The following is an 11,227-nucleotide window of genomic DNA, read 5'->3' as shown; positions in this document are numbered from 1 at the left end:
TTTGGGCTTATCTAGGGTTTCCTGACTGCACTATAAATAGGGCATAACCCTATGATTTTCGGCCAACTGATTCCCTAGAGGGTTAGTCCAAAAATTTCATCCTCTCTCCTCCTTCTTTATCAACTTCCTTTGCTAGTGTTGGGTGTGAACCATAAGAGGCGTGACATTTGTGGCGCTTGCTCTCAAGGCTTCAACAACACAAGGTTTTCATTGTTATTACTACATAACAATTGAGGTATGATTTTTCTTAACCCTAATTGTGTATTTTGATTATATACTAATGTAATAGGGTTTCTACTTCATTGTTCAATTTGTATGTTCAATTAGAGAAAACATAGATCAATTTATTTAGGGTTGCATGCACACATAGGATTGTTTGTTATGCTCAAAACCCATCATTTGCACGGCTGGACTCCTTCCTGATATAGACATAACCGCTAGGGGCTCTGCCCCTTAGACCCCACTAGGAACGATGCCCCTTGGAACCCCGTACCTAGGGGTGATACCCTCGGACCCCCATATTCATGAGTTCACATTTATCACCCCAAGTGTGAAGCCCACACTTCGAGCCTCGGTGAATAAATATAACTCAACCTATCTCAATATTAATAACAACTACACTAAAATATGTTGATAACACTAAAATCACCAACATATATGTGGAAAGTTAGTGGCTAAAATGCTAGAAAATGTCGAACTACAGCCAAAACATATTTGAGATGACTTAAAATAATATTTCTGTGGTCAGATATACATTTCATATATCGTGAAACTAAATATTTCCAATATTTAGCCACACTTGACGAGCCTAAGCATTTGTTATATGAATCGTGTTAAGAAAGGGTCGAGTAGAGCTACATTTTGACCACTGAATCATGTTAAGAAAGGGCCGTGTTAAGAAAGGTTCGATTGGTTGGTTTCGGAGTCGGATCGTCATATGTTGGATCAATATGATAAGGGCATCACATGCTTCACAATGGGTAGAGAACAACTCTGGTTGCTCCTGAATCACCCATGATGAACACTGAAGGACAAGGATGAATAAATTTTGGGGTTTTTGGAGTCAGCATGAAGGAGCCATGGGTGCGAGAAAATGAGAAAGAAGGAAAATGAGAGAAAATAGGAGAGATTTTAAGGAATATTGGAATAATGTTATGATACCATTTTGAGGAATGATTTCTATGAATTCAAATGAGAGTTACTAGAGATTAAATACATATACATATATGACCATGGGCCTAGACTATACAATGCTCAATGTACAAGGTGGGATAATATACAGTATACACTAACATCTACGTCAACCGTTGTCTTGCCTTCCCAAAGGCACTATGTATATATATATATATATATATATATATATATATATATATATATATATATATATATATATATATATATATATATATAGTTTGGAAGCTTCCCCTGTAAAAACTAAGGTCAACAATAATATCATAGAATATTTGTGTATCTGTTTTCATCTTTACATATTGACCCTACATTAATGCCTTAAATCAAGTAATAGCTCTTGTATGCATAGGTGACAAATGACTACATGTCTACATCCAAGACAATCTTTAGGTTTTAGTTCATGTTAAGTGCTAGCTCTGGTAATACTGATTTTGAAGCATGACACGTTCTCTTTTACCAATTCACATGTCTTTTGGGCAGATTTAATTCCTTGAGGGTATGCCGATATTTATCATTGGGGATGCTCAAATTCGAATAAAAATTGATCTACACTTCTAGGTATCTTATTGCTTTTATGTATGAAATCTTAAATGCAATGAGTGTTCATTATAATGTGCACGCCATATATTATATTTATATGTATTGAGAATGCTTAGACTTCACATTTACCGTTAAAAAGGTTAGGAATCACAACAGTTTCACCGTATGTTTCAAAAATGTACTCATCTGGAAAAGACTTCCATAATATGAAATTTGGAAGTTCTATTAAGATTACTAATATTAGTCTTTTATGTTCTTAAATATAAGCATTTTTACATCAACTGCGAAATTTAATCGTGAAATTTTCAATATGTCCTGTGCTAGGTCAGAAGTCCTGGTGCTTCTGGTCATCAATAGTGCCAAGAAGATGGAAAACATTACGATAAGAAAAATGAGAAGCATTGAGCCAAATAAATTCGTTCTTCCATTTCTTAATAGACTCAGGAAGACCTTCTATGAAACTTCTCCCCCGAAAACCTAAGTAAAACCAAGAACCACTGCTACAAATCCGGAAGAAATATTGAAACAAATTGACAGTGGGCATAACATGAGAAGCATGCCACAACAACTCAAAGCAAATTATCTTGGATATGGAGTTGGGCTTGAGTTGACATGTATGAATCCTATAGGCATTAATAACTTGCCCAAAAAGGGAGAATGAGGAACCCTTAAACATGCCTCAGAGTAGTAAAGGTGAAAAACGATCTTACCAGTAGGAGGATGATCGATTGTAGCGACATTATTGGGGATTGAAGCAACGTCTTCATCGACAAGATGATGCTTCTTGGAAATCTGAGCCAAACAGTCTTTAGTAACAGTTGAAATTAACGTAGGCATAGCAGAGCGAAATATTCTTTAAGAAAGAAGGTGAAGTAACAAGAGTAAAAAGAATAACTGACGAAGTAATGGGGGAACAACAGATGTGATGGGCATTTACATGGATGAATTAGGCGGAAATATCAACCGCTGACAAACCAAAAGACTAAGCGGTTACGTGGGCACACAAACACGTGAAATCAACGCAGGACGCTTCAATACGTAAGCCATTTAAAAGCACACTTAAAACCCAATTATTAAAAAATACAGTTTACCAACAGCCTTTAACAATTGGGCTAGGGGGCTTAATGGTGTATGACGGTTAACCCATACATAAAGACTATACGACATCACTAAAAACAGTTCGGTTTGGCATGATAAGCCATGGGCTTATCAGGTCGGCTAGCCTAATCAAAAGCAAACCAAGAAGAAATATATTATGGCAAGAAAATCACTCGTATTATGCAACATCCCAGAAAACACGGAAAATGTAACACTATTATATTAAAGGGTACAACCCTTGCAACATGTGGACAAAAGCACCACCCGGTTAAAGGTGCAAGAACTCGGACTATCGCACCTGTATATAAGAACCTCAACGCACATCGGTAAAAGCAGAACTTTCTCATCTTAAGCAATTTTACTATACTTCTAACTGACATCTAATTTAGGCATTGGAGAGCAATACCGGGTATCGCTTTCTGACCTAGTGTGTGTCTATCTTTTGCAGCATGCCATTCAGATTGTGCATTAGATGGGGATACATCCAATTCGCTATCAGGCATCCGGAAGGCCATGCATGTAGCAACAATTATTAATATTAGTCTTTTATGTTCTTAAATATAATCCTTTTTACATCAACTACGAAGATTCAGTGACTTAATATACCAAGAAATCAAGATCAATATGACCTTTATAGGATTTTCTTATTTTATTAATTATGATGAAACTTCCAGAAATCCCTTCTTTTGAAAACTTTTGATGCAGTCATCAAACATTTGCTCAAGTGTTTTAAATGGAGGTAGCCCCAGTTGTAATATCTTGCTGCTATCCATGCTATGTGGGTTGTCGTCCCCTTTCCGACTGCTACACCTAATTAATAGCATTCACATAAATTCAGTAACTTGCATTCAACATCTAATACTTGATTTCCTGAAAAATAAGAGATGTATGTGTGCTTACTTGTCTATATATGGATAAAATGGGTATTTTGATTTAAGCATCTGAATAACTTCAGACCAGTGAGCCACTGTGCTTGAACATATGAGTCTACCTTCAGCCTCTTTTTCCTCCATTGCTAAAATATGAGCAGCCACAACGTCGTCTATGTGCACAAATCCTACTGTTGTGTTCGGGTATTCCCCTACTGTTCCTGATATGAAAGTGTTTGTGAAACACAATATCTTATCCATCGTACCTTGCTTTTTGTTACAAAAAACCCTTTGTTCTTCCAAAAATTGCATAAAGAATATCACAATTTTCTAGAATAAACAATTTTGCTATTCATAATGTGGATCACTCCATTTGTTACACGGGACTGTACATAATCTTTTCTATGACTATTTTTAATGATGATCATAATGACCCCATTCACATATGACACAAATATCGAAAATGAGTCTCTGTTTTATTCTTTCATGTCATGTATTCATGTCATGTCTTGTATATGCATCAAGATTTACTAACCAAGATTGTTTCTTTTAGTACCTGTAATATAGGCCAGTATCATTAGAAGTGTACTCGTTGGTTGTGGTGCTAGCAATGGGCCCACCACATAAGAAGGGTTCACGACAACTAGATCGATCCCGTTTTCCTTTGCTACATCCCATGCATCTTTCTCTGCTATTGTCTTTGCATATGCGTACCAAAGCTGGATGTAATGAAGAACATAAAGAGTTTAAATGATGATAATGAAGACTATGTTTATAGCTTATGCTCAAGTTTGCTGATATATGTAAATGTTCCATTACGTTGTACTCTTTGCAGTAGTCAATGTCGCTCCAATCCGATTCATTAAGAGGAGAAACTTGTTGGACGTCATAACGGTATCTTATTGAAGAGCAGGATGACGTGAGCACTACCCTTTTCACACTTTTTGCCTTCTTGCATGAGCTTAGCACATTCATGGTGCCCTTTATGCATGGATCAATTAGTGTTTCCTGCAAATCATAGTAATTTCATGTTTACTAAATCTTGTTATATGTTTCAGTGTCATTCTTGTACACGAGTCAAGTTTGAGCTTTGAATAACTTTATAAAACCTCAACTTGTTAATTTGCAACTTTAGAACAAACGTACAAACTTTCTGTTGGTTTTTGATATTGATGATTTTTAATTTAAAGGTAAATTTGCCTGGATATTGTTGTCTTGTGGGACAACCACCGGAGATGCAGTGTGGAAAACACCATCAACACCATCTATAGCTTGGTCAAAACTTCCTTCCTCCATCAGATTGGCCTTCAGAAGCTTTAGTCGATCATGGGCTCCTTCAAGCTCCAACAAGTACCCTACTTTCTCCACATTTTCTAATGAAAATTACAATAAAAAGTTGCATAAAACGTCATCAGATTGCTATACTTCTGTTCACTTGCATACTTAAACAAAATAGCTAATCAATCACATGGTCATAGTCCTTGAATCTTGCCGTATATTCCGACAACCTCATTAATATCTAATTAACGAATTAAATCTTGCCTTGTTTGCCTTATTTATTATTATTTTTATTTTTTGTAAAACTTTGTTCTTGATAATATATATGAAGTACCTGGATCTCTGACAGTGGTTCGAACAGTATGGCCTTGTTCAAGCAACGACTTGACGAGGTACGCTGCTATGAATCCCGTGCCGCCTGTCACACAATATTCCGGCATATCTCCGTCGTCTGGTACTTGTGCGATTGTAACCTGCAACTTTATATGTTGTAATTCAAAGAGAGTGTGTCGTTTTGGGCAAATATTAAGGCGGCGCAAAGGGGCACATGATGTCATATATAAAGAGTTGTACACCTAGTATCTAGTACTAAGATATCATGTTACATTAGTTTGTATCTCGTGCAGTAGTAGTTGTACTATCGGTTGAAAATGGTTGTTGGTGGTGAGCAGGTGAGTTTTTGGTATTTGGAAAGTTAAGTATAGAAAAGGTCGGGGTGTCATGTGGGTTGTGTTTTCTATTATTAGTATTTGGTGATATATCAATGTCCAATGGTGCTTTGAATGATACCAAATTGTTGAAATTGCAAAAAACTGTCTTGTAATTGATGTTCACTTGATAAATTTGTTAGTATGGTTTTAATTGTACAAAATAAATATATAAGCTCAATAATTTGTATGAAGATATTATTATTACCGGATATTATATGTTAAACAGGCAATAATAGGTTTTTTTTAATTTATTTATTTTTAATAGATGCACATTAGGTTTAAAGATTTACTGTATGCAATCAAAACAAAAATGACGAATATCATAAATACTCACATTGTTATCCATATATTTGCTTCTTTTATACTTACATGGCATAAGGCTATTGTTTTTTTTTTAAATGTACCTTGTATTTTTATTTATATAATCAAACAGGGTCATTAGTTACCGAAGGCCCAAACCGTTGCTAATCCGCTGCTAACGGGTCTCCAGTGGATCCTAATTTGTAGGTATATTCTTGTCGATAATTTTTGTGATGAAGTTTCTGACAAATACGACCTAATTTACCGACAGATTTTGCTGATTAGTAACAGATTACTAATGGATATTGTGGTAACAAATTAGTGACAAATTTATTTAACAATGGTTTTGCCGACAGATTACAAAGCATTTTTACCGATGATTTTCATTTCTAAAAATAGCAATTGTATTAAAAAAGTACATAAAATACCCACATTTTTTCCTATACTAAATACACACGATTGTAATGAAAGAAACATCAAATTCAGAAATATCTAATAGAAGCTTTTTAAACATAAATAATAGCCTTCCTCAGTTGGAGCAGGAGGTGGCCGGATGCTCAAACTAGATCTGAAGTCAAGAAACAATTGACGAGGGAGACCTTTGGTGAAGATATATGCGTATCGGAAAGCGGAAGGAACGTGCATGACACGTATGTTACCAAGAGCTACTTTTTCCCGAACAAAATGAATGTCCATTTGAATATGTTTTGTCTGTTGATGATCGATTGGATTACCCGAAAGATAGACAACGGAAACATTGTCACAATAAACCAAAGTTGTTGCTTTAATGGTGTGTAAAGTTCAAGCAAAAGATTTCTTAGCCAACATGTTTCAGCAACCACGTTGGCTACACCCCGATATTTAGCTTCAACACTTGATCGAGAAAGAGTAAGTTGTCGTTTAGTAGACCAAGATATATATGAGGTTGTCTCCTAGGAATACGCAATAACCCGATGTTGAGCGACGGGTGTCCGGACAGCCTCCCCAGTCGGCATCTGTGTAATAGATAAGTTGTGATGATTGAGACGGATAAATATGAAGTCCAAGGTCAAGTGTACCCTTAAAATATCTTAAAACACGATTGATTGCATTAAAATGGGAATCTTGTGGGGCATGCATGAATAAACATATTTGTTGAACGACATAAGTAATGTCGAGTCTTGTAAACGTGACATATTGAAGAGGTCCAGCTAAACTGCGATAGAGAGTAGGGTCGGTCAGAAGAGAACTGTCAGTAGCAATGAGTTTGGAGTTTGTGTCTATGGAAGTAGCGACGACTTTAGAGTTAGACATATTGGCCCGATGTAAAATTTATTCCATGTACTTTTGTTGAGTTTGGAACATATTGTTGGATAAGAAGAAGTGATGAGGACAATATCATCTACGTAGAGAAGAAACTTCGGTTTTAAGAGCACCAATAATCTCGTCTTTGAGAGCATAAGAAGAAGTGATGAGGACAATATCATCTACGTAGAGAAGAAACTAGGCATACTCATGTTGGTGACAAAAAATAAACAAGGAATTATCACATTTGCTGCAGATGAAACCAAGGCGTAAAAGATAATTGGCAAGCCGTTGATACCAAGCCCGCATGGATTTTCTTAGAACATATAGTGATTTCCATAGTTTGCACACGTGGTACGGATATGATTGGTTAAACAACCCAGGCGGTCGATGCATGTACATTGTATCCTTGAGATCGTCGTGTAGGAAAATGTTTTTAACATCTAGTTGATGTATTGGCCAATTCCGAACCATTACAAGACTGAGTACCGTGCGTATTGTTGTAGGTTTAACCACAAGACTGAACGTTTCAGCACAGTCAATGCCTTCAATCTGAGAGTTTCCATGTACGACCAATCGTGCTTTGTACCATTCAAGGGTTCCGTTTGCATGGAATTTATGTCGAAAAATCCAACGACAACGTATGATATTTTCATCAGTGGGACGTGGTGCCAAGTCCCATGTATCTGTATATGTAAAGCGTTAAACTCAGTTAGCATGACATCATTCCAATTTTGATCACGTAAAGCGGCTTTATGATTGGAAGGAATAGGAGAGATTTGTTGAGTATGAAGAGAGAAAAGATGTTTAGGTTTGATAATTCCACCTTTTGAGACGAGTTTGCATAGGAAGATTAGAAGTAAAGGTGGTAGTGGTTGGTATGGGTGAGTTTGGTATAGAGGAAGGGAGGGGTGGGGAGGTCAGTGGTGAATTAGCCATGGATGAGTTTAGAGGTGATTGAAAAGGTGATGAAGAGTTGGTAGGGGAAGAAGACGTGGGAGAGGGGATGCCGATTTGGATTGATGGGATAGGAGGAGGAGAGTGTTGTGTGGAATGATAAATAGTGTATGGTAAATGTGGTATGACATTCAGAAAGTCATAAGAGAGGGGAGGAGAGGGGCGCGATTTGAGAAATGAAAGATATTCTCATCGAATATAACATGGTGAGAAACTATGATTTTTTTGTTGAGATGGAGTGACAAAGATAGCCACAATGATTTGGTGGGTATCCTAGTAATATGCATAATGTAGATTGAGGGTGTTAGAACCTGAAAGTGAACCTCTAGCAATCCTAAGTCCCTATTCTGAAGCGTGTACTTTCCGAAGTAGAGAGTGGTATGGAACCTGTCCGGACCAAGTAAGAAGAAGATGAGAAGAATGAAGGCATTTCGGAGCTGACCCTCATGTCCGGAATGCATGCTGATCTGGAACATCAATGTTTTGTCTTTTGTGCATTTATTACTTTTGTCTTGTATTTAATGTAACGTTTCATAGGATTTAGTCTATAGTTGTATTTGGACAATCAGAATGTCAGACTGATCTCTTTTGTCCGGTCCTATGTAAACACTTGGGTTAATTCGCTGTAACTTTCACTCCTATATATAGGAGCATTCAATACAAGTCAACAACGGATCTTTCACTCACTTTTGTTATTCTCTTTAAAAGTTTACTTCAAACATTCTTCTTGTTCTCCATTTATTATCTTTACTTTGATCAGTTATTCTTATTGCTTATTAAATGACTTGATCATTTGTTGAATACAATATCTAAGACTTGACTGGTCTTTCCAGACTTGACTTGATCCTTCATTAGCAAACAGACATTGATCTCAAGCATTCACTCAAGGTTTGAGTTTTCAAACCTTGTCTCTGCGCATCGATCTTGTTCTCACAATTGGTATCAGAGCTTGAGTGGTTGTCCTTTGAATCCATAAAGATCAGATTATAGTTGGTTTGAAATTACCTTGGTGTTTCAACCATTTCTGTGTCAAGGATAAAAGTTCTTCTATATACCACTTTAGCTTGAAGATATCTTAACTTCAATGGCTGCTTCTAATTCTCAGCAAATGATTTCAATGCAAATCGCAAATAGTGTGGGTGGCCCTACACGTGCCCCATTACTAGTCGGGGAAGAATATGATCACTGGAAAGTTAGAATGGAAAGATTTCTAATTGCCAAAGAAAAAGGTGAAGAAATATGGAGATCCGTCACTGAAGGTCCACATGTTCCTATAAAAACAATTGTAAGAGATGTAGCTGCTCAGCTCATGAGAGAAGATGAAACTCGTCCTGCTCCTCTTACTACAGATGATATTGAAAAGCTTCATGTTGATCAAGTTGCTTTCTGTGAATTGGTGTTTGGTGTTCCTCCCTCACTCTTCGAGCACATCAAGCTGTGCAAATCTGCCAAAGAGATATGGGACACTCTTCAGGACCTAATTGAAGGTTCCGAAAACATGAAGGACAAGCGCCTCACCTTAGTTGTCAACGACTTCGACACCTTCACTACCACTCCAGGTGAATCTGTGGCCTCAGCTTCCAGCCGTTACCGAATCGTTGTCAACAACATGACTGCTCATGGGATTGTTCAAACTCCTTTGGAGTACAATCTCAAGTTTATTAACAGTCTCGGCAAAGGATGGGGTAATGTGAAATCTTGTCTCCAAAGCAATGGTTCCTTGAAAAAGTTGAAGCTCTATCAACTTTTTGATGAACTTCAAGGACATGAGTCAAATGTTGCTTAGAACATAAGGGAACTCTCCGGAGGTCCTCTTACCCTTGTCAGTTCCTTTGAACCAACCATTCCGAACTCATCTACTTCGGATCCCTTTACACCCATTGATCCATTGGTTCAAACATCCGCACTTACCTTACCCACACAAACCTATCTGGTTGATGATTTTGAAGCCATGAACTCTGAACTCCGTTTCCAACAGGAGTTCGCCCTACTCTCAATGAAGTACAAACGTCCGTTAAACTCCTCTTACAAACCATACCAAAACTGATTCAATGCTCCTCACCAAAACAATACTCAAACTCACTCAGCTTCGGAACCTAAACCAACTTCCGAAAATCCTCCAGCATACAAACCAAACATCACTAAACCAAACACTACTCCGGAACCCTCTCAGAGTTCCAAATCGGACAAACCAAAGATTGTGTGTCATAAGTGTGGACATGCAAATCATTTTGCGAAAGATTGCCTGGCTGATGCTCCACAAAAACCAAAAGTCAAGGATTCGGCCTACTATGTCCGAAGAGCACAAGAAATGGCTGAAAGTGAGAAAGCATTTGTTACAACGGTTTTAAGAGATGTTGAAGGATATTGGTCATCTGGAGATTATGATGACATGGTAACTGGAAGAAACATGTGTCTGATGGCAAGACAAACGGTTAAATGTGATGAAGGATATTGGTCTTCTGGGTCCGAAGATGATGATGATGTTGCTGAACCTCACCACTGCTACATGGCCACCAACGATCCACCTGGCCGAAGCATCGTTTAGCAGGTAAAATCTATGATCTCTGATAATAATTTTGATTTATCTCTTTGTGAACCTTATCTAACCCAAATCCAAACAGATATGAACACCATTTATAAAGTCTATGAGTCTGCCATAGAAGCCAGTGAGAAGAAGAATTGTGAACTAAATCGTCTTAGGTTATGTTTTGAGGATAAAAAATTGAAAATCGAGTCTTTAGAGCATGAGCTTGTAATGTCAAACGATGAATGTATCATTTTGAAAGATAAATGTGAAATCACCTATTATGAACGAAATGTTTTAATTGCTGATAACAAACGTCTCAATGCAAAAATAGATGCTTTGCATAATTCTGTTGATATGCTTGAAGCAGACATTCGGATGACTCACAATTTTCGTCATCCATGGTCTAAAGCACCTGGTCTCAGAAGCGAGTTTCCGAAAGTAGTTGTCAGTCCCTTGAAGGAATTGCAAAA

At 37.3% G+C, this 11,227-nt stretch overlaps 1 protein-coding gene across 1 annotated transcript; it reads right to left on the bottom strand.

Annotated features, from left to right (window-relative positions):
- Positions 1–3,349: 3,349 nt before the first annotated feature.
- On the bottom strand, positions 3,350–5,674 carry LOC145166499 (tetraketide alpha-pyrone reductase 2-like). The gene is made up of 6 exons (XM_079085504.1): positions 5,311–5,674; positions 4,899–5,071; positions 4,518–4,706; positions 4,255–4,417; positions 3,730–3,919; positions 3,350–3,639 (listed from the first exon to the last, which is right to left on the bottom strand). The coding sequence occupies exons 1-6, from the start codon at positions 5,531–5,533 to the stop codon at positions 3,486–3,488; spliced, it is 1,092 nt and encodes a 363-aa protein (XP_078941630.1). The 5' UTR covers positions 5,534–5,674; the 3' UTR covers positions 3,350–3,485.
- Between the last annotated feature and the right edge of the window lie 5,553 nt (positions 5,675–11,227).

The sequence above is a fragment of the Lactuca virosa genome, chromosome 3 (assembly GCF_052849685.1).
Source record: "Lactuca virosa cultivar CGN04683 chromosome 3, Lactuca_virosa_CGN04683_v6, whole genome shotgun sequence".
Lineage (NCBI taxonomy): Eukaryota > Viridiplantae > Streptophyta > Magnoliopsida > Asterales > Asteraceae > Lactuca > Lactuca virosa.
This window is presented reverse-complemented; position numbering and strand designations above follow the sequence as displayed.